The 23,541-nt window shown below is 35.5% G+C and overlaps 1 protein-coding gene across 4 annotated transcripts in view; it reads left to right on the top strand.

The window, feature by feature from the left end:
• LOC106181565 (uncharacterized) overlaps positions 1 to 22,779 on the top strand; it is a 34,379-nt gene extending 11,600 nt beyond the window's left edge. For 2 of the 4 annotated variants that reach the window (XM_087011058.1, XM_087011055.1), the window contains 22 exons: positions 197 to 543; positions 912 to 1,106; positions 1,260 to 1,332; positions 1,625 to 1,980; positions 2,442 to 2,637; positions 3,183 to 3,417; positions 3,856 to 4,003; positions 4,339 to 4,461; positions 11,713 to 11,790; positions 12,037 to 12,103; positions 12,381 to 12,493; positions 13,146 to 13,299; positions 13,702 to 13,935; positions 14,316 to 14,519; positions 14,826 to 15,022; positions 15,385 to 15,589; positions 15,930 to 16,096; positions 16,676 to 17,957; positions 18,288 to 18,920; positions 19,439 to 19,585; positions 19,856 to 20,155; positions 20,478 to 22,779. In XM_087011058.1, the coding sequence (XP_086867184.1) occupies positions 197 to 543; positions 912 to 1,106; positions 1,260 to 1,332; positions 1,625 to 1,980; positions 2,442 to 2,637; positions 3,183 to 3,417; positions 3,856 to 4,003; positions 4,339 to 4,461; positions 11,713 to 11,790; positions 12,037 to 12,103; positions 12,381 to 12,493; positions 13,146 to 13,299; positions 13,702 to 13,935; positions 14,316 to 14,519; positions 14,826 to 15,022; positions 15,385 to 15,589; positions 15,930 to 16,096; positions 16,676 to 17,957; positions 18,288 to 18,920; positions 19,439 to 19,585; positions 19,856 to 20,155; positions 20,478 to 21,199 (6,176 nt within the window). In that variant the 3' untranslated portion in view covers positions 21,200 to 22,779. The remainder of the gene's footprint in view (positions 1 to 196; positions 544 to 911; positions 1,107 to 1,259; positions 1,333 to 1,624; positions 1,981 to 2,441; positions 2,638 to 3,182; positions 3,418 to 3,855; positions 4,004 to 4,338; positions 4,462 to 11,712; positions 11,791 to 12,036; positions 12,104 to 12,380; positions 12,494 to 13,145; positions 13,300 to 13,701; positions 13,936 to 14,315; positions 14,520 to 14,825; positions 15,023 to 15,384; positions 15,590 to 15,929; positions 16,097 to 16,675; positions 17,958 to 18,287; positions 18,921 to 19,438; positions 19,586 to 19,855; positions 20,156 to 20,477) is intronic. The other 2 variants (XM_087011056.1, XM_087011057.1) reach the window with 2 other exon arrangements.
• The last annotated feature ends 762 nt before the right edge of the window (positions 22,780 to 23,541 follow it).

The following is a 23,541-nucleotide window of genomic DNA, read 5'->3' as shown; positions in this document are numbered from 1 at the left end:
TTTTATAACCTACATGTCAGTGATTTTTTAATGTTAGAAATCTGTTAAATAAATGTCTGTTTCAGATGTAACTTCATATATAAATTCACACAATTATTGAAATTGGGTGACCAAAACACAAAATCAGTCTATAAGCGTTTTGCTACATGATCATGAATTGCATGATCCATTGGTAGTTTGCCTATTTTCTCTTCAGTTAAAGACATCAGTGACTTGTACTGCGTTGAGATGGCACCAGGCATTCTGTTGCGTATTACCATGACAACCTCAGATAAGCAATTCAAACTGGCCCTTGAACAAGGAAACACAAGAGATGCAGCAGGGCATTTGGTTTCCATTTTCCTTCGAGATGGTGGGTCAAAAAATGCACCTCTAGCTCTTTTGGCCAATCATGTGACAACAGTTCTGCACTCAATGGCAGGAAAGGGCAGCATTGGACAAATTCACCCTGGGTTACAAGAGGCAGAAGATGTGCAAGCTCGGCTTACTTTAGATTGCTTGACAAAATTGCCTAAGAGGATCTGTAAAGCTGTAGCCAGACAGGTATGTGGCTCACTTGCACCAGTGGGAATGAAGTTCCACTCCTCCCTTTATTCACAAAAACATTATGCCATTTTGCCACTGAATTGATGATTGTCTCAACGATAAACTTGTCTCCCAAATGCCGTGCTTGGAAAAAAAAACCCCCTGAAGAAAATCTCACAAGTTTGCATCCATCTGGGACAATTTTTGTCTAAAGTACAGTTAAAGTCAAATATATAAAATTAAACTAATATTTAATCTAAAATTAAACTAATATTTAATTTAATCTGAAACAAATGAGCTACTGTAGACCATGCAGTTTTCTGGCTGTTTTTGTCTAATCTCAACTCATTTTCTTTTCATTGAACTTGAATCTTTTACACTGTCAGGTATTTTTGGAACCCCTGGGTAATACTGTAGGCAAGGCCAAAGCCTACCAGTTGCTCCTCAAGATGAGCCAATGTATAGAGGACAAGCTGTGCCTGGAAAGCCTGGGGCTGTCCCTGGGGATATCTGAATGGACAGAGAGTCTGTGGGACAAGATGAATAGCAGTGCCGACCCAATGGACGATTCTTTCACACAGGTTTGAGTACTGTTTGACCTTAGGCCTTAACGCACTGTCAGATTGGGCTTGTGTTTTCTTTTATTTTTCATTTGGTATCATTTGGTAGAAGTGAAGAAAGATATTTTAACCCAGTTGTTTTTTTATCCAGATTTGGTGTTTTGTTTTCACTAGGAATTCTCTGACGAGGAAAGTGAGGAAGAATTACCTAGTGATGTAAAACCCAAACAGGAACAAATGGAAGTGGGTGAGTTAATATCCTGAAGCAGCAAAAATAATTAAAAATAACTTGTCTTAGAGAGTATTTTAATTGATGCTAGATGGAAATACATATTATAAAATAAACAATAAGGTCCAAAATGTACAGTAGAAAATACCATTTTCCAAATTCATCCCAGACTGATTACTAGTAGAATGTAGACCCGCTAGGTACGCCTTTTAAAGAAATTTGATGACTATTGTTATCTGATTGTAAAGCTAGAATTTATAACATTGTGTGGTAAGTATGAATGCAAAAATTGATCACATGAAAATTTTAGTTTCAGAAACTGCAGAGAAACTTCTGTCAGAAGCAGCAGTTGACAATCAACAAGAGATTTTGATGGAAAATACTGAACGTGTTGACAGCAACAACACCCATGATGTAAGTGACGCCTCCAGTGTAGAACCAACACAAACCTTGGAGACAAAGGATGAGGCTTGTAGTGAAAAAGAAACTAAGTGCTTCAATGTCATTCAGGACATCCGTCTGGAGAAGTTTGGAATTGGTCTTGAATTGGATGAGAAGGGGCAGAAGCTGGCCCAAGGACTGAATGAATTGGTGGGACGCAGCCTGGACAAGCTGTCTCAAGAGCTGTATAACAAAGACACCCATTTTGTGTTGGAATTGATACAGGTAAGGCAAATTTGTCTTGTACAGGAAAAGATTAATTTTGCAGTTGCAGCTAGCTTGCATGGGTGGCATGGTGTATAACTAATAATATTAATTTTTATGCTTGTCTCTTCTCCAGAATACATATTATGTCATTGTTTCATAAAAAAAATCAGTATAAATGATATAAAATGAGTGTAACAGCACTACAAACGTCAAATATAAATGGCAGCAATTTACCATGTCAACAGTAATTAAAGTCCCCATAATTGAAAAAAAACGCATCTGTTGAATAATTTGTAAATATAACAATAATATCAAGAAACGTGGTTTAAAACTAAACAGTAGTATCAATACTGAATAGAAACATAATGTATTCTACAACAAATAGGTGATAATGATAATTTAATACAAGAACGATACATAATATAATATAAGAATACAGATAACAGAGACCCACGATTTGATCCAAATCTCCCTTCCAGAATGCGGATGACAATGACTACCCCACTGCCCAGTGGTCAGAGGCAGGGTCCAGTGAGTGTCCAGAGCTGGTCTTTGTGGTGGAGGAGGACTGCATCACCCTGTACAACAATGAGAAGGGGTTTTCTGAGAGGAATATCAGAGCCATTTGTGATGTTGGGCAGTCCACCAAGGGAAAACACAAGCAAGGATATATTGGTAAATGAGAAATAATGGTTGAATGTGTGTGTGTGTGTGTGTGTGTGTGTGTGTGTGTGTGTGTGTGTGTGTGTGTGTTGCCGTTTTTGAAATCCCCATCCTGTTTCTTAAAGATTTCAACAGATTTTATTATCATTCATTATTGTTTTTATTTTTTGGAAGGGGGGGTAATCTCATTATTATAACCAAAAACCAAAGAAAAAGAGTGTAAATATCAATCAATATATTAAATTACATGGTGTTAACAATTTTTATCATCTAATTTATTTTAAGATGTAATTAAGTACAAGAATTTCTTTATAATATACTATAATTTCTTTATACTGTATATTTAATTATTATTTTTTTTTTTTGGGGGGGGGGGGATGGGTTTGGGGAGGGGAATAATAATATTAATTATAACCAAAAACCAAAGTAAAAGAGTGTAAATATCAATCAGCATAAATCATATGGTGTTAACAATTTACATCAACTAATTTTTTAGATATCAAAAAGTGCAAGAATTTTCTTCATATTATATCACAAATTTTTTTTCCATATTCAAGGTCAAAAAGGCATAGGCTTCAAGTCTGTGTTTACTGTTACCAACACCCCAGAAATTATCTCCAACGGATACTGTATCCGCTTTGATGCCAACAGTGGACCCACTGGATATATCCTGCCTCACTGGGTGTCAGAGGAAGACAGAGAGAGACCTCACGAGTCATTTTATGTGACCTTGGCAGGGGGAAAGAAGTCGAAAAAGAAGTCTAAGGTTTTAGTTGACCTTAGTGATGAAAGGTGATATTTATGATATTTGATTAGATTGATAATGAACAACAAGTCTGTGTTTTTATTATATTCTTGGATCCCACGCCAAAAGGAAGCAAACAAACAAGCAATGCTGGGAGCTATTTTGTATCTGTGGTTGTGTGAATGTATGTTTCTGCAAAAGTGTTTGCCTGTCAATCTGTGATAATGCATTGGTGCATGAAGTTATTATTATTATTATTTTCATTATTTATGTTTTTAATTTTTCTCAAGAGTATTAATATCATTGGCAGTTTTAACCCTCTGGGATATGCTGTGATTTGCTAGTTGATAATGTAAAACTATGTTAAAGAGTTTTAAAAAACTTATAGGGGAAAGGTGCAATTCAATTTAAAAGCACTTACACTGCTTGGAATTACATTCAGTTTGATGAATAGAAAAAATAATCAAGTTTTTTTTTTCACACAGGTGGACCACCAAGATAACGCTGCCCCTGAAAATGCAGACCGAGCAAGAGAAATTGAAGAATCGCTCCTTGACATCCAGCTTTAAAGATGTCCACCCCTCCCTGCTCTTGTTTCTGAACAGGCTTAAGAGGCTGATAGTGATAAACAAGGTAAAGGTTATTATTATTATTTTTTTTTTTATTATTAAACCAGCTGATAACATATAGTTTTGAATAACAGGACAGGGAAATGTATGGCATGAGGACAGATGCTGAATTCACACATTTTACACCAACTTGAACATGATTATGTCCATGTCAAGTTTTTCTTACATGAAGAATATCTGCTGAAGGTAATGCAATTTTACCTGAAAGTTGGTTAAAATGCATTTGGACAAACTGGCCAAATGGGCAGCTTCATCACACAATGGCATATAATTTTTTTTTAATTGTGTTGATTTTTCATTTCGGTTGCAGTAAAGTAAATAATTTTAATGTTTCAACAGGTGAATAAGGAAACTGAGGTGATGCACAGACGTGATCTAGGCAATGGTGTGATAGAAATCCAAACCTCCAGGAAAACTGAGAGATGGCTGCTTCATAAGAAGGTGCTGCCTGTCCCAGAAGAGGTGAATGCATTCATGCACACATGCATATGCACTCCCATACATGCAAACAGTTGTATACGCACGCATTTGCACACATACTTGCTCACATGCAAGCAAGGAAAAGCATGAGCTAACACAGTAACCAAAAGCATAAATATATAGTAACTGGTTTTTGATATTGAAATGATAAATACTGGTATGCATTTGGATATTTAATACTTTCATTTCTATCAGAATAGGAAGATTGTCCATGATAGTCAGGAAATCAAACATTACTGTAACAGTAGAATTACAATAGATATTATTAAAACTTGCAGTTTCCCCCTGAATTTATACGTCAACTAAATTTAGTATGTGAATAAGTTGTTGTTAATAATTATGTACAAATGTACTATATTAGGCCACACTTTTTTTATGTACAGACACAGATGTGTCTGTACATATAGCCATCATCTGCGTCTGTCGTCGCCGTCGTCGCCGTCGTCGCCGTCGCCGTCGCCGTGCACTTTTACCGATAACACGATAAGTGGAAAACCATTTTACCTTTTGACTTGAAACTTGCAGAACTGATGAATATTCATAATACGCAGGTCAAGTTCGAAAATCAGCATGATCGGGTCACTTTTAGGGAATTTATGCTGTTTTTTCACTTTTTTCAGCATATATGCAGCACCGATAACACGATAAGTGGAAAACCATTTTACCTTTTGACTTGAAACTTACAGAACTGATGAATATTCATAATACGCAGGTCAAGTTCGAAAATCAGCATGATCGGGTCACTTTTAGGGAATTTATGCTGTTTTTTCACTTTTTTCAGCATATATGCAGCACCGATAACACGATAAGTGGAAAACCATTTTACCTTTTGACTTGAAACTTACAGAACTGATGAATATTCATAATACGCAGGTCAAGTTCGAAAATCAGCATGATCGGGTCACTTTTAGGGAATTTATGCTGTTTTTTCACTTTTTTCAGCATATATGCAGCACCGATAACACGATAAGTGGAAAACCATTTTACCTTTTGACTTGAAACTTACAGAACTGATGAATATTCATAATACGCAGGTCAAGTTCGAAAATCAGCATGATCGGGTCACTTTTAGGGAATTTATGCTGTTTTTTCACTTTTTTCAATATAAATGCAACACTGATAACACAATATAAGAAAAACGGATTGGCCAATTGTCATTATACTCACAGGAGTGGTCAATCTTACTAAAACGCAGGTTGAGTTCGAAAATCAGCATAATCGGGCCATTATTTTAGAAGTTATACTGTTTTTTTTTTTCACATTTCCTCAGATTCAATTATTAGGCATGTTAACAGTCTCATTATTTAACTAATAAGATGCCTAAAAGTGTTTGTTTGATATTTCCTGCATCTTTACAACATTGTTAGTTGATTATGTAAAAAACATGGTAAACTTGTTATCATGTATTGTGTAATAAAGTGTCAAAAATGGAAATAAACTCATATCATTGCAGTTTGTCAGATGCATTCATCCACTATGTTCAGAATCTCAGAATGGAGGAAGTTGGACATTTAACACTGTTCTATTGATACTTTTCCCATCTCATCAATTTTCTTAGTTGGTCATATAAAAATGGCAGTAAAATGTTTATTTTGTTTTATGTTAAAAAAGTGTTAAAAATGGAAATAAACCCATTTCAGAACAGTGCTGTCTTGTTTACATTTTGGCATTTTCAAGGTGTGACTTTGAAGTTCCATGGGCCTGAAGACCTTTGCTAGTCACATTTTCTGAATATCTGTGATAAGCTGTTAAACATTATGTAATATTGCATCAAAATTTGAAGAAACCCCTATTTTGGGCACTGCTTCCATGATGACCATTTAAGGAAAATCATGTCACTTACTGTTCTCAAACTTACAGGAAAGAAACATAGGACTAAAATACAGCTTCAGTAGGCAATGCAGTCTGTTTGGTATTTTTTTTTTTTTTTTTTTTTGGCAGTTAAACAGTTTTTTGTGAAAATTTAATTTTTCACATATTGGCATTTTCAAGGTGTGACTTTAAAGTTCCATGATCTTGAAGACTTTTGCTTGTCACATTTTCTGAATGTCCATGTTACTAATATTTTATTAATAACATTTGATTGTCATTTTATTGTTAAACATTATGTAATGTTGCATCAAAATTTGAAGAAACCCCTATCTTGGGCACTGCTCCTATGATGACCATTTAAGGGAAATCATGTCACTTACTGTTCTTAAACTTACAGGAAAGAAACATGGGTCTAACATACAGCTTCAATAGGCAACGCAGTCTGTTTGGTAAATTTTTCTGGCAATTTAACAGTTTTTTGTGAAAATTTGATTTTTCACTTATTTGCGTCTTTATTTTCTGTTTTTTGTCTGTACATTTGACAGCTTTGCTGCCTTGTTATTTTTATGGATGACATCCTGCGCGGGCACCGATTTTCGTCCGTTCTCAAAAAAAAAAAAAAAAAAAAAAAAAAAAAAAAAAAAAAAAAAATTCCCCCCCCCCCCCCCCCCCCCCAAGGAGGTCGGTTGTCGCAAACGTCATTATAGAATTTGCCGGAAAATGCAATTGGCAATCCTCAGCTAATTCCGCAAGCTCCATACTGTCATTGTCGACTGCAGAGACATCCGAGTAGTTCCGAGTGCGGAAAATGAGCTTTCTGCGCATGCATATTATGGAATATATGGCCGCTTTACCGTCAAATTCATTCTTAGCATTAATTTCAAAATACACGACAATTAAAGTCAAAAGGAACGGGGGCCGCAGTTTTGGATTGGTTTGCCATTGATATTGGACATGGAGATATCACCCTTTTACAATTATATGAAAGGCTGGCCGCGGCCAGCGATCATCGCCCGGAAAATTTCAGTGACATTTTGTCCAAAGCAGCACATACCAGGTTTTTTTTTTTGTAGCGAAAAAAGGGTCGACAAGAGCGTCATGGTATTTGGTGGACTGAAGGTCGGACAGGCCACCCGATAGTTGGCTGCTACGTGTGAGTCGAAGTAGACAAAATGGCATTGACCGAAATTACCTTTTTTAGATTTGTTAGTAGGAAGCATAGGCCCATCTTTGCTTCATTTTTTTAAACAATTCTGTGATTCTGAGAGTACAAATAAAGACACGCTGTTTATTTGATATTTGTTTTATTGATACATATACCAACAGAATGCATGAAATAACCTTAAATAGATTTGGTAATATGCAGCATATATATTCATGACTTTTTACCTTTCTACGAAGTAGGCCCTATTCACAATGCTGTAATATTTTGAGAGCATGGATAAAGACATGTTGTTAGTTTGATACGTGTTTCTGTGGTAAATTAGTGTTTCCAGCTGTGTACTGAAAACATAACTTTTCTTAAGCAGTTTTTTTTTTTTTTTTTTTTTTTTGAGTGTTTTTATGTACAGACACAGATGTGTCTGTACATATAGCCATCATCTGCGTCTGTCGTCGCCGTCGCCGTCGCCGTCGTCGCCGTCGCCGTGCACTTTTACCGATAACACGATAAGTGGAAAACTGTTTTTTCTTTTGGCTTGAAACTTACAGAACTGATGAATATTCGTAATACGCAGGTCAAGTTCGAAAATCAGCATGATCGGGTCACTTATAGGGAATTTATGCTGTTTTTTCACTTTTTTCAGCATATATGCAGCACCGATAACACGATAAGTGGAAAATCATTTTACCTTTTGGCTTGAAACTTACAGAACTGATGAATATTCATAATACGCAGGTCAAGTTCGAAAATCAGCATGATCGGGTCACTTATAGGGAATTTATGCTGTTTTTTCACTTTTTTCAGCATATATGCAGCACCGATAACACGATAAGTGGAAAATCATTTTACCTTTTGGCTTGAAACTTACAGAACTGATGAATATTCATAATACGCAGGTCAAGTTTGAAAATCAGCATGATCGGGTCACTTATAGGGAATTTATGCTGTTTTTTCACTTTTTTCAGCATATATGCAGCACCGATAACACGATAAGTGGAAAATCATTTTACCTTTTGGCTTGAAACTTACAGAGCTGATGAATATTCATAATACGCAGGTCAAGTTCCAAAATCAGTGTGATTGGGTCATTTTTAGTGAATTTAGGCTATTTTTTCTCTTTTTTCAGCATATATGCAGCACCGATAACACCATAAATGGAAAACCATTTTACCTTTTGGCTTGAAACTTACAAAACTGATGAATATTCAAAATACGCAGGTCAAGTTTGAAAATCAGCATGATTGGGCCATTTTTAGGGATGTTATGCTGTTTTTTCACTTCTTTCAACATATATGCAACACTAATAACACAATATAAGAAAAACAGATAGGCCAATTGTCATTATACTCACAGGAGTAGTCAAACTAACTAAAACACAGGTTGAGTTCCAAAATCAGCATAATCGGGCCATTCTTTTAGAAGTTATGCTGTTTTTTCACATTTCCTCAGATTCAATTGTTAGGCATATTAACAGTCTCATTATTGAACTAATAAGATACGTAAAAGTGTTTGTTTGACATTTCCTGCATCTTAATAACATTGTTAGTTGATTATGTAAAAATGATGGTAAACTTGTTATTGTGTATTATGTTATGAAGTGTCAAAAATGGAAATAAACAAATATCATTGCAGTTTGTCAGATTCAATCATCTACTATATTCATTATCTCAGAATGGAGGAAATTGGACATTTAACACTGTTCTATTGATATTTTTCCCATCTCATCAATTTTCTTAGTTGATCATATACAAATGGTAGAAAACTGTTTATTTTGTTTTATGTTAAAAAAGTGTTTTAAAAATGGAAGTAAACCCATTGCAGAACAGTGCTGTCTTGTTTCAGCATATATGCAGCACCGATAGTACGATAAGTGGAAAACCATTTTACCTTTTCCCTTGAAACTTACAAAACTGATGAATATTCATAATACGCAGGTCAAGTTTGAAAATCAGTATGATTGGGTCATTTTTAGGGAAGTTATGCTGTTTTTCACTTTTTTCAGCATATATGCAACACTGATAACATGATAAGTGGAAAACCATTTTACCTTTTGGTTTGAAACTTGCAGAACTAATGAATATTCATAATAGGCAGGTCAAGTTTGAAAATCAGCATCATCGGGTCATTTTTAGGGAAGTAATGCTGTTTTTTCACTTTTTTCAGCATGTATGCAACACCTTTGTGCTTTATGATGGTACTGTATGGATGACAGTCTATAAAGTTGTCCCTTGGGTGATCACTAATTAAATTAAGGTCTATAAAGTCACTTGCCTACTCACTAATTTTCAATTGGCCATTAAATGAGATTACATAAAACACTCCTTGAGATTTCCCTGTAAAGTCCCATAGGTTTAGCTCTCTTAACTGTGTCACAAAATTAGGATTTGGTGATAATTGTGCAGATAAATGGTGTTTAACATTGCAAATAAATTTACAACAAAAAGATTGTGTTATGCCAACATGCTATAGATGAATAACAGTGCTTTATTTTTCTCAAACTTGGTGGGGTTATTAATATCAAGTTAATACAGCTAGATTAAAAGTTTGAATAGCAGCTTTATTGGATTTTTTACGTTTTATTTAAAATTTTTTTAAAATTATTTTTCAAACACAAGCATCTTCAAGATGTGATTTTATACTCCCATCCACCAGAAGTGCTGTGCATTTTCTGTATTTTTGTATATAATTGTTATTTCTTCAGATTTAATTCTTAGGCATGTTAACAGTCTCATTATGGAACTAATAAGATATGTAAAAGTGTTGTTTTGACATTTTCTGCTTCTTAACAATATTGTTTGTTGATTATATAAAAATGACGGTAAACCTGTTATAATATTGTGCATTGTGTAATAAAGTATCATAAATGGAAAGGAACTCATCATTGCAGTTTGTCAGATTTAATCATTCACTATGTTCAGCATCTGCAAATGGAGCAAATTGGACATTGAAAATTGTTCTATTGCTATTTTTCCTATGTCAACAATTTTCCTAGTTGAACATTTAAAAATGACAGTTTATTGATCATTTTGTTTTAAAAAAGGTGTTGAAAATGGAAAGAAAATCATTTCAGTACAGTTATCTCTTGTTTACATTTTGGCCTTTTGAAAGTGTGACTCTGAACTTCCATGGCCTTGAAGACCTTCCCAAATCACATTTTCTGAATATTCATGATACTTTTATTTTTTTATAAAAAATTTGATGGTCATTATGCTGTTAAGTATTATGTTTTATTGCATGAAAGTTGAAGAAAACCCTATTTTGGACACTGCTGCCAGGATAGCGATTAAGGGAAAACCATGTTACTTACGATACTGAAACTTAGTGAAAAGTTTCATAAGACAGAAGTGCGCAGCTTGTGTTTGAAAACCAGTGTGATTGTTTTCTGTTTTGGAGGCAATGCAGGTTTATAGAGTGCTATACTGGCATTTTCAAGTTGTGACTTATCACTCCCATTTGCCAGGAGCCCTGTACTCTTACTTTGTAACATTTTCTGTATTTTGTTAAGTTACAAGAATGATTCTTAGGATTGACATACAGCCCCCCCCCAAAAAAAATTAATTATATATATATATATATATATATATATATATATATATATATATATATATATATATATATATATATATTTTTTTTTTTTTTTTTTTTTTTTTTTTTTAATGAGTTTAAGCAATTTTTTTTTGTGTGTAATTTTCACTGTACCTCATTCTGGCATTTCCAAAGTTTAACTCTTATCAGCCTGACACCTTAGGGACTATTTCCAGACCCTATCAGGCTAACTGTGGATCGATCTATCTCCATGGGAATTCTCGCTAAATTGCAATCAATGTAAGTGGCTTAGTTGTCTGTCACGCCTATTGAAACTGGCATGCCAGAATCCTAAGACTCTCAAACTGAAAGCAATTTAGTGAGAAACCCCTTGGAGTTGCATTGATCCTGTTAGATTGATCTAGGTATGGGAACTTAGTCTAATGCTTGATACACATTTTACTTTCATCCTAATCCAATGTTATGCAGAATAAGAATTTGATGTTGGCTATGCAGTTACAGTAAGCATAATACATTAGTTCATCAGAATTGACAGTATCCTATTTCCTGCGTTTTTATTTTCTGGTTTTTGTCTGTACATTTGACAGCTTTGCTGCCTTGTTTTTTTTTTTTTTCGCCCGCTCGCCCCGATTTTGGGGTCCCCAGAGGATGTCATCCATAAAAATAAAAAAGTGTGGCCTTATAATAAAATAATGTTGTGTTTTATAATCTAGCTCAACCCAAGTGTGGAAAGCACAGAGCTTGCTTTAGCTTTCCCATTGCAGACAGATGGAAAAACATCACAAGGCGAGGCAAGTGATACTCAGCAATAGGACATAGATAATTTGAATTAATTTGATATTGAGTAAATTTCCTAACTAGGTATTGAAAAGATTAAACCCACAATTATTTCCCATCCTTTCATTTTGAAGTAAATCTGGCATCAGTGTTAAAGGTAATTAAAGTTATTAAATTGAACATATAGTGAAACTTAAATAATAATGATTTTTTAAATAACCTGTTATTAATCAATTTAAACATCTGCATGCTTTCTTCAGCCTCCAAAACAAGATGTATTTGCTTTTCTGCCTCTGAGATGCTTTGGATTCAAATTTGTAGTCCAGGGTAAGATCATGTTTGACACACACTCTCTCTCTCTCTCTCTCTCTCTCTCTCTCACGCACACAGAAATGGTGAGGTTGAGTTTGGCGTCCACAATGTGAATTATATGCATTATATTTATATTTTATTATTTTAAAACACCTGTTTTTATTTTATTCATATAGTTTTTTCTTTGGGCAAATCTTTTCACATATTTTGCTGCATCAAAGATTATATTCACTGGATTATTGAGCCACATAGATTTTTTGTCACTCTACACTGTGATCTTTGTGTATTGTAGGTGATTTTGAAATCCCAGCTTCCAGACAGGACATTTTGCAGGACAGGCAATGGAACCAGTGGTTGAGAAGTCATTTGCCAGAACTTTTTGTGGACTCACTGGACTGTTTCCAAGTTAGCGTCAATGTAGAGATCAAAAGCTGTTTTATCACAAACAAAGACCCCATCCCATACCTACATCAATCTAGCAAGATCGACCCATCTCCGAGGGGATTCTTCCTAAATTACTTTCAGCTGAAGTAAGTTAGATGTCTGGCACACCTACTGAAGCTGCTAAACTATGGTTAATTACCCCCTAACAGTTTCAGTAGGCATGGCAGACATGAAAGCCACTTAAGATGAGTGCCATTTAGCGAGAAAACCCCACAGCGATGGGTCAATCCTTCTAGATCAATCTAGGTATGGGAATGGAGTCTTAGTTAAAAAATTATCACTCTTGAAATATTTTGATGTGCCATGGGACGTGTTCATTAGTCTCAGAGTGGCACAGGCGGCATTGTGTCACTTGTCAAGAGTACTCTGAGCTGTTCCCAAACTCCAAACATTTAAACATTTAGTGTTAATGTACTGGTATATGTGTGCATGTGTGGAAATGTATGTATAATTATGTCTTTGATACATTTGGGTGTATGAGTTTTATTTAATTGTTCTCCCATATTCATTTCTACATCTAAGTATGCTCTTATTTTAAATTTGTGTTTGGGCATGCATGTCAGTCGTACCTATATTTATATGCAACTTTAATGTTGTTGCTATCTGTTTTTAGAAACACCCCGAGTTTGACAAGATCAGTGCAGTTGTGGCCTTCCTGAAGCATGTCCCTGTAGAGGGGGAGCTGTATGACTTCTTTCAGCCAGTGGCCAAACAAATTCTGCAGCTCTTACAGGGAATGCCCTGCCTCCCTATGAGAAAAGAGGAAGGTAGGTGTGTGTGTGTGTGTGTGTGTGTGTGTGTGTGTGTGTGTGTGTGTGAGAGAGAGAGAGAGGGAGAGAGTTAGAGAGAGAGAGCACCCTTCATAAATGAGTCAGCTCAAAAATAATTTTTTGAATTGACTACTTTCAAGTCCAAATAATGTTTGCCAATTTTCACCCAGTACAGGAAAGTAGCCATAGATTTCTGATTATATCTACTCTTTTCAAAACAAAAGCGGCAGTTGAAAAAATATATGCAAGAAGCACCATCTGGTAATTACATGCACCTAACCACAAGATATGCCTCTGAGGCACTATTAATATAATTACAGTTAATTTCAAATTTTTGAAGTTGAACTTGCTTTCGATTTCTCAAAAATACTCCTGTCCAATTGTGTTTTCAAAATGTAGGTTCAGAGTGGAAAACACCAACAGAGATTGTGATGTGTAAACACAAGGGCACAGTAGAGATTGTGTCTCCAGAACTCCTGCAGAAATATCTGGGCAAATATTACCTGGATCAAGCCGTGCAGAAGTCAGTATCCTCTGTACTGTTGAAAAACTTAGGGGTTTGCAGCATTGAGGTGAAGGAGGTGGTGGAGGTCCTGAGAGGTGTCCTAAAGGATCAGCTTAATTCTGGGAGAGGTAATTTTGCTCTGCTTTTGAGCCCTTTATATATATATATATATATATATATATATATATAGACATTTCTTAGCCTGATGCTTTTGCATCAAGGAGACAAATTAATTATATCATGTGCTGATGACAACCATATAGAATGGATATGTTATGGATATTTTATGGGATTTTTTAGAACATTATTTAATATGCCATAGTTTTGCATTTAACATTGTATTAAAATTTTGTAAGAAGTGATTCTGTACTTTAAAGTACAAAAATGCACAGAAGAAAAAACGTAATAGTTGGACATTAAATATAGACAAATACAACTGTTTGTATTTGTTAAGCGTAAGAATGACAAGACCTGAAGTGTAACAGTTGCTTTCTGTTTTTCATTTTAGAATTGACTGTCCTGGATTCTGCTCTCTGGCTTGCCTGCCTCTACCACCATCTTGAAAAAAAACCAGCAGATGACTATCATGTCACCATGGAGACCATCCTCTCCCTACCCATAATTCCATTGGTGAATGGATCAGTTGTTGCTCTCTCAGAGAATACTGTGTTTTTCTCAGCTGGAAAAAGGTCTCCAGCAGGGAAGAATGCCAGTATGTGTACATATGAATCAGATGTTTAATTTTAAGCTATTACAGTGGATGTTTTATTTATTTATTTACTGTATATTTGAATGTTTATTCCATCCACAAAGTCATAGATATTCTATTTGTAAGTTGTTGAAAAAGATTAAATTAATGTAATTCTAGTTAAAGTTAAGACATTGTGACATTGTGCATGTAAGGGTACTAATATTATCTTCTTTTATTTACAAATCATATTATTAAAATATGTGTAAAAAATAAACTAACTGTATTTATGACATTATTATTAAAAAAAAAGAATTGATTCCTGATCAGGTGCCTCGATGCAAGCAGCATTAACAGTTTTAGAGCAGGACATCCCTACTGTCCATCCAGATGTCCTGAGATCACTGGACGGTGTCCAGAACGCTTCAGTTAAGAGGATGCTAGAAAACATGGGTGTCAAACACATCAGTTCAGAGGATGTTATCAAAAAACATGTCCTTCCATGCTTTGCCTCTGGGAAATGGAAAGTGAGTGAAATAATGAGGCTGATTTAGCATTGTTGTTGTTGTTTGATTTTTGTTTTGGCCTAAACCTTATCTTTAAGTTTATTTATTGACAGTGTGAAGGAGGATTATTTAAATTGTTTGATTAACTTTTTCTTCTTTTCATTCTTTAAAAGTAAAATGTATAAGTGAATAGCCATTTACTTCTTTTATTAATTCCTTGACTTCATTTATGTCTAGTCACCAATGAGCCCAGTCATTCATCCATCCATCCATCCATCCATCCATTCACATACTGAGTTGAAAGATTGAAATATTTTTACGCCATTTCTGAACTCTCTTAGAAATAAACAAATATTATTATTCTATCACCACAATGTCTGCAGGAGAAGTCAACTGATTTGCTGCTGGCCTACGTTCAACTGATCAAAGAGCAGTGGACCAGTGACAAGCAGTCCTTGAACATGCTGGAAGTGAGGAGGGTCATTCAAGTTCAACTGACCAACGGTCATTTTGCCAACCCACAAGACACAACTGTACAACTTTCCAGGGAATATCTCAGCATGTTTGATCTTCCCAGCATGTTTCCAGGTAATAGCATCTTGAATCTGAAAAAACTGTAGGTTCATTGAGATTGCATGCGCACATGCATGCACGCACAAGCAAACATTAATATCAGTATGTACTAGTACAAGCTTTAACTCTCTTACATTATGTGACATTTAAGGATATGAGTCAGAGGAAAATGAGGCAGCCCAAACTACTAGAGGCTCTGGTCCATGTACAGGTAATCATTTGATGTAGGAATAGTCAGATAGAAAGAGACTGCTGTAACCCTTCAGCTACTATGAGACAATCCTATTTTTAGTTGTTGCTTTTTATAATAAGTTTTGTAAATTGTGTTTTGTTCAGAGAAATTTTCTCCTTACAGACTCTGTATGGAACATTGTCAGTAGTGCCTACCTAGACCTTTCTGGCTTGTCATCCAAACAGACCACTTCAAACAGGCAACAATGGAAGATGTTTCTTTTGGCACTAGGAGTCAAGGAATTCCTGGCTGTGGACAAACAAGAAGTGGTCCTTAAACACAGCGAATTGGTAAATGTGAATATTGAATATTAAATAAAAAATTTAACTTCTAGTTCTCAGCAAGTACATGTAGTTATGTTGATCTCAAAGGCATATATTGTTCATAAGACCTTCAAAAAGATTAATTTAAAAGTCTTAGATTAATATTCGTGGAATTTGCACTTTGTCAGCAAGGTATACTCATCCAAAAATGTTAAGAAAAATACTATCTGTGCACCGGTTTTAGAGTTTTAAATTTGTGCTTATCACAGTTACAAATAAAATTCACCAGTCTATGTCTCCCCTCCATCTCCACATGAGAGTGGCTTGTACTTTGGAATAATTTTATTTTCAAATTAATTTTATGATTCAAAAACCAGTCTACAAATAGTAATTTTGGCAATGGTTTGAGATATGGTATGCCTTGGTGATAAGGGGAAAAGTATTTTTTCAATATTTGAAAGTTTACAAGAAAAATTAAACCTATGCTACATGTATACAAAGGTTTGAAATTCATTACGTACCTTTCATAGTCAATAACAAACAAATTAATGAATTTGACAATTTTCAGTGTTTGGTTTAATTTAGAATTAATTTATTCACCTTCAGGATTCATCTCCTTGGGCCTGGATGAAGGACTTGTTCCCTGCATATGAGGGCAGATACTACATTGATGACCAGGTTTGCCCACAGTTTGACCAGCTGACCAGCCAAGTGGACAGTCCAGCCAAATACCAACAGATGGTGGTTCTACTCCAGGCATTAGATGGCTTGTGGGAGGCTCAGTATGCCAATTACAAACTGGCCACAGTTTACGACGAGGACAAAAAAGAACTGAAACAAGTGGAGTCGTCATTTTTTATGAATGTGAAAAAGTTGCCGTGGATACCATCAGAGAAAGGAAAATTTGGTGCTTACAGAAATAGAGGTGGTTCCATTGACCATTTAGAGATGGAAAATGTACTTCTGCATGGCAGCAGCATATATATAAGGTACAGAGAAATAGAAAGTCTGCTAGGAGAGCATGTTCCATATCTCGCAAGGGGGATTAATTTGAAATCAGCTCTGTGCAAAGAACTTGGAATACAAACTTTCTTGTCTAATGAAGCCATACTTGAACATCTAAGAGAATGGTCCGAGGCAAGCAGTCAAGGCCAAATATTTCTCACCACAGTAAGGCATATGAAGAATGTGTATTGGCATTTTGAAAGTAGATATACAGCAGATGAACTGAAAGAATTGTTTGGTCAGAATGACTTCATATTTGTTCCTAATGAAGATGGCGCCACTTACCAGACCAATGCATTTGTAGCTGGTGAATTTCTGCCTTTGAAGATGGTGTGTTGGCATGATCCCACGGGTTTGGTGCAGAAATATGGTGCACAGGGGAAAGGTGCTGGAATGACTGGTCAAAAAGAGAAATACAAGAGGGAATTGGCCCATGTCTATCATGACATGGAAGCATTCTTCAGAGGTATTTTACAAGTCATGGAAACCCCCACTATGAAAGAGTATGTTCAACTTCTACAAGAAATAGCAGAAGAGAACCCTGTGCCCAACCACGCAGCCACACTCCATGCTTACAAGATTTTTGAAATACTTGGCCAGAAATGCAAAAAGAAGGAAAACCCAAGTGGCATTGTTGGCCAGAAAGGGAGAGGCATCCTCTCAGAACCCAGAGATGCTTCCAATGTGGAATTGGACTCGATTTTTGTGGGGCAGTTGAAACATTTACTGGAAACTGCTGATGTGATCCCGACCTCCAGCAACAAGTGGGTTCAGGTACAAGAGGATCCGCTCCTGGCAGATGACCCACGTCTTGCAGAGCTCTTCAAGAAACAGGTGGCTGAGAAGATCCTGCTGGTGGCTGAACCTGTAACAGTTGTTTCAGGTACAGAGAGAAATGATTGTTTTTATTTTTTTATTTTTTTTCTTGTGTTTATATTCAAAGCAATTTTAATTTTAAAAAACACCAAAATGGTTATTTAAAAAAAGTATTTTTTTATTAACTTAAAGATGTCACTGTTTTATGTCTAATGAAGGAAATATCTCTTACTACCATTCAGTTGAAAATTTTCTTCCAATTTCAGCCAAATAAAAAAAAGTTATTATACCTTTATTTTAGTACTTCTTTGTGACAGGACCCTTTATTTAAGATTTGTCTCATACTAAAAGATAAACTATAAATATTAATGTGCTGTGATATCTGAATGTTTTACAGGTATTCAGCAGTCTAGTTCTGAGGACCAAGTTACTGAATTGAGGTCAAGGGCAGAATTTTTCTTCAAGGCTGTTGGAATCAAAACTCTTTCCGAGGGCGTAGAACAGGAGGTGGTCCCAGAGAGCACACGCCCAAGCCCAGAAGTTCAGCAATATATTCATAAAGTGGTGCCTTATATACAACAGTTTTTGTTTTCCTTTCACCCCACTGTGTACAAGAAACTGCAAGAAAAGAAGGTGTCTGCTGTCTTGAAACTTTTTATATTTTACCAAAGCAGTAAGCTGGATGTTGTGTACAGACTGAAAGGCAAGCCACATGTTAATGTGACCGTGCAAGAAAAGTGCATCTTGCAGAACGAGCGTGAGTTTTATGTCCACAAGGACAGCGTCAAATCCTACAGAGATATGGACAAGGAGCTGGTGAAGATTTTCCTTCCAGCTTCTGCACAAGATTTGGAGACTGGGCTCCTGAATTTTCTGCAGGTTTTGAGGATGCACATCCAGAAGCCAGATGGTGGGATGACAGATGCAGACTTCCAGAGAGAACAGAAGATAAAGGCTTTGCCTGAAGAGGAGGAAAGATGGGCGGTGCCAGAACCTGACCAGCTGTTAATAAGACCCTCTCAAAAGACTGGTAAGAATGGACACTTGTGAATAAGTATTGGTACAATGTAGTAGAAGCTTGAGCATTTTGCCATTATTAGTCTCTTTACACTCTGACAGTGTCTTACTTGTGTGGAGTTGAAATATCAGACAGTTTTGTAAATGGTCCTGGGTTGATTATTTTGGTTGAAAGTATGTGGATTTTCGTAGTTTTATTCTGTAGTTTTCTGCTGTTTTTGCTTTTTGGCAGGATTTTCATTTGGCAAATATCTGTTAAGTGAATGTCAAGAGGAAACATAATTGCTCAAATACTTCCCTGCAGCTAGTCAGGCCAAAACTTTTACTAGTTTTAAGGAGTTGAGTCAAGTCAGTGTCAATTTTATAATGTGCCAGGCCAAGTTAGTTTTGATCATAATTGCAAAATCAGGATATATCAGTACTTGTGATTTCAGTGACAATTTAGTCTTCATACCTAAGTTTGACAAATGAATATTATTTGATATTTCTGAAAGATTTTTTGATCAACCAAATGTTTTGATCTGTCATCAGAATCTAAGGAGCATCCTCTTGATGACCTTAACTGGACTGAGAAAGATGAGAAAGCAAAGAAGAAAAAGAACCCTCCAGAGGCAGGAGAACTTACATCCTGGCCACCCCCACCACCAAAGGAAAAAATGGGTCCACCAACTGATTCAGGTTTGTATTACAACATTTAAAGACTATATTTTTATATGAAAACATATTGCAGTATGGACTTGCGTAAAACAGCATCAGTCATTTACTAAGTCAGAGAGCAATTTTTTTTTATTAAAATACATTTCATGTTATGGTAAATTTGGAGACTGGTATCAGCATGAGCTCAGTCATTGACAAGCATAATATTTCTTGTGAACATTTATATATAGCTTAAAAACATAAACTACTGGTAAGTCCATGAAAAAAAATTGAAAAAAAAATTATTGGCAGTTTCAGAAAGATCCCAACCACAAGCTACAGGCAAGCCTTCAACGGGCAGCACTCCAATTTCTGAGCCATTGCACTTACATGTAAAAGATGGAGATACCCATGCATCTCAAAGAGCACAGAAAGACCATGGTCCTTTCAGTCAGGTGGGAACTAGTCCCGTCTTGCCTCAAATACAGCCATCTAGTGGACAGAATCAAGTGACGAAGGCAGACAGCAGAGATGCCCCAATAGACCAAGGGCAGAGTAGCAGCACAACTGAAGATGGCTCTGTTGGAAGACCTGTTGACAAGACAGGACAAGGTATCAGAGATTAAAAGTGCAATGCAGTAAATGCATTTTGATTCTGATAAGTGTGCATTTTTTTCCTTTCGTATCAGCCTTTTGAGATATGGTTGCATAACTGGTTGTGGTCTGTAATGTAATTTTTTCTGTACATTGAAATAGTTCTAATGGGAATAACTAAAGTTCTCTATGACTGTCTGTAGTTCAACTCCATATAATTGATGAGATTTGTAATGGGAACTGAACTTTTTCAGCAAATCTTTGAAAATAAGTATGAAAGATGTGCTTATAAATGGCTGAAACATGCACCATGCACACGAATACGACCTTCATTTTTCAGTTGTCAACCAAAGACCAGAACAAACCCAGCATGTTCCTGACAGTTTTCCAACAGTGCAGCACCAAGCCCTCCCTCAGTTTGGTGTACCCTCTCAGTTTGGTTTCAGTGTTCCTGGTCCACAAGTAGACCCTTCACACCATCATCAGCAGGGGAGTCAAGACATGGGATCCCGTGGCGGAGAATCGGATTTATTTTCTCTGTTTTCCTCACCACCACGGTCTCTGGGGCCTGCACTGTTTGGCCCCGGAGACAGCATAGAACAAGTGCAATATGAAGACACCACTGGTATTAATATAGAGACTGCACTTCCTCCAGTTGCTGAGGTTCTTGTCGGCGATAAGAAGCATATCGGGGAATGGGGAGAGAAGTGGGTGAACAGTTTCTTGCAGGCCAAGTTCAGGGAGCAGATAGAGAAGAAATACCTTGTTATCCACTGGGTGAATGAGAAACAAGAATCTGGGAAGCCTTTTGATTTCTGTATTGAGTGGATTGCTGAAGAAAAGCAGGTCTTTATTGAGGTGAAAAGTACTTTTGCGGAAAATAAAGACATGTTTGAGATCTCGTCCCAAGAGCTTAAGGCTGCACAGAAGTTGAAAAAAAATTACCAGATTTACAGGGTGTATAATGCTGGTAATAGCTTTCAGCCTGTGAAACTCAGGGTTCTGGAGAATGTCCTGCAACTTCTGGATAGCAAAGCCATAAAAATGAGCATGTGGTTGTAGATAATTTGTTTTAAAAAATCAAAACTGAAATATTTTTAATTAAGGAGAGGGAAAAAGAGAAAGTGTATTTTAAGATAATTGTTTTGTTTTTTTATGGATTCCAAGCCTTTGTGAAGACTTTTTTTCAAGTTTTCATAAAAATCAATTTTTTTCATAACCATTTTGATATGATTTATCAAAATCCCAAAAAATATTTTTCAGATTTGCAATATTTTAGAAAAGTTATTATTACCTCCGCCACGGAGGTTATGTTTTCAGCCCTGTTTTTCTGTCTGTCATCGACATAACTCAAAAAGTTACAGACCAATTTTGATGAAATTTTCAGGAACTGTCAGAAGTGGGCCAAGGAACAGATGATTGGTTTTTGGTGGTGATCCGGATCAATAAGCAATCAATAATCAATGATAATCAAAAATTGCTGCCTTGGCTGGGGTCTGCATTCTCGGAGTGCTTTTCTAGTAGTGGAATGTGATTCTCATTCTTCACCTTTTTACTGTGTAATTTTTAGTTTTTTAAAGTAAAGTGCTCTTTTCTTCATTGTCCACTTATTTCAAGAGAAGGTACTTCTTGTGAACTATGCAAAATCTTTTTAAACAATATTGCTTACCAGACATTAGAGCCTGAAAAGTTGACAGTTGTGAGAATTTTAATATGCAAATGACAGATGTAGGGCAAGACTTTTCATGAGCAAAGAAACTATAAATGGTATGGAGGTTGATTTTTTAAAGGCCAGAAATGACCCTGTTGGTGTAACCTAACACATTGTAATTTATCAGTTATAAGGAATAGCACATGATCCACGTAAACACGGAATTCCACATTTTTTTAATTTAATTTTGATGGTTCCTGAGATTTGTCTTGTATGAGATTCGATAAATATTCAGAGATTTTTTTGAAACCAAGGCTCATGTCTGGAATAAGAAATCTAAGCGGATTCTGAAAAAGTGAACATGAAAGGTTTATTATTGGAAACTGCAGTTGTATGGTAAACTATAAAGTAGAGATGTTGAGGAAATGGTTAATATGAAAACATACTGAATCATATTAATTTATAGAAATTAACATTCTTAAATGAAAAAATGCATTAATCTGTATTTTTAACATCCATGGAATACATTTGATCTCATATTTTTTATCGCAATTTTTATTTTATATTCACTATGAGCAACAATTGACTTTTTTTGTGATGTGTTGAATTGGCTATCACCTTAATTTGATAGAAAAGTATTAGCAAATGGTATCATCAATAGCTGGCGTTTTTTGTTGAATTTTATTTTTAATATAAAGGGATAACCACTGTTCTTATAATATCCATATTTCACAATAAATACATTGTAAACAACTCACAGAAATATAAAAAATTCTGCTTTACCACCAGAATAGCAGTTAACACAGTTATTCTGGAATTTGTGCTTGCCATCACATCACGTGACCTCCATAGATGGCTAAGCTCTGTAATAATCTTTTACGAGAATATTATAAAAAACCAAACTTTTTAGAAAAAAAACAGGGACTAACTTTGAATGCCAGACTGGATTTATTTACCATTGGTTAGTGTGGGAAAATTGTCCTTTACCCCAGGAAAAAAAAAAATATATATATATATATATATATATATATTTTTTATTTTTTTTTATTTTTTTTTTTTTGCCAAAATGAACAGTTGTTATCTCTTAATTTTATGATTGAAAGGAAGTGGTACAAAATATTTTGCAGACAAGTAAGGAGGGAATCTGCATGTTGCTCTTTGAAATTTTGAAAAGAAAAAGGAAGTGTCACATCTCTTGATTTCAGCCCAGCTGGAAGGAAAGATCTTCAGATTTTTTTGTATGTGCAATATAAATTCCTAACTATATCCAGTATAATTTGCAGAAAAATATTTTAAGGCTGTTGCTTCAATTCATAGACTGACTTGAATTATTCATTCAGGTTATATGCCTATTTGTTAAGTGCCATGAAACAATTTATTTGTTTTGAGTATTTGCATTATTATTAATTTTACATTTAAGTCTTGTTTTTAAGTATGTAAATTTTGTTATGAAATTTTATAATTGCTTTCAGCAGTATATCAAATACTGACAAATGATTCTGTTCAAAGTTAACAGGAAGAAATGCATTGTCTGTAGAACAAAGTGGTTGAACAATTAAGCTGAAAGTAAGTTGAATAGATTGATAATTCTGGTATTTTGTCCCTTTTACATGCAGTTCACTAAAATAATACGTGTATGTGAATGGAGTAACTTCATTTCTCGACTTGCTTTGTCCAAAATATGCTCGTAAAATATATAGCACAGGTGATGAAAAGTTTTAAAAATTAGAGCAAAAGTGAGCTCATTTCCCTA

Source organism: Lingula anatina, chromosome 4, assembly GCF_051362555.1.
Source record: "Lingula anatina isolate TDL-2025a chromosome 4, LinAna3.0, whole genome shotgun sequence".
NCBI lineage: Eukaryota > Metazoa > Brachiopoda > Lingulata > Lingulida > Lingulidae > Lingula > Lingula anatina.
Note: the sequence above shows the minus strand (reverse complement) of the source record. Positions and strands in the feature narration are given on the sequence as shown.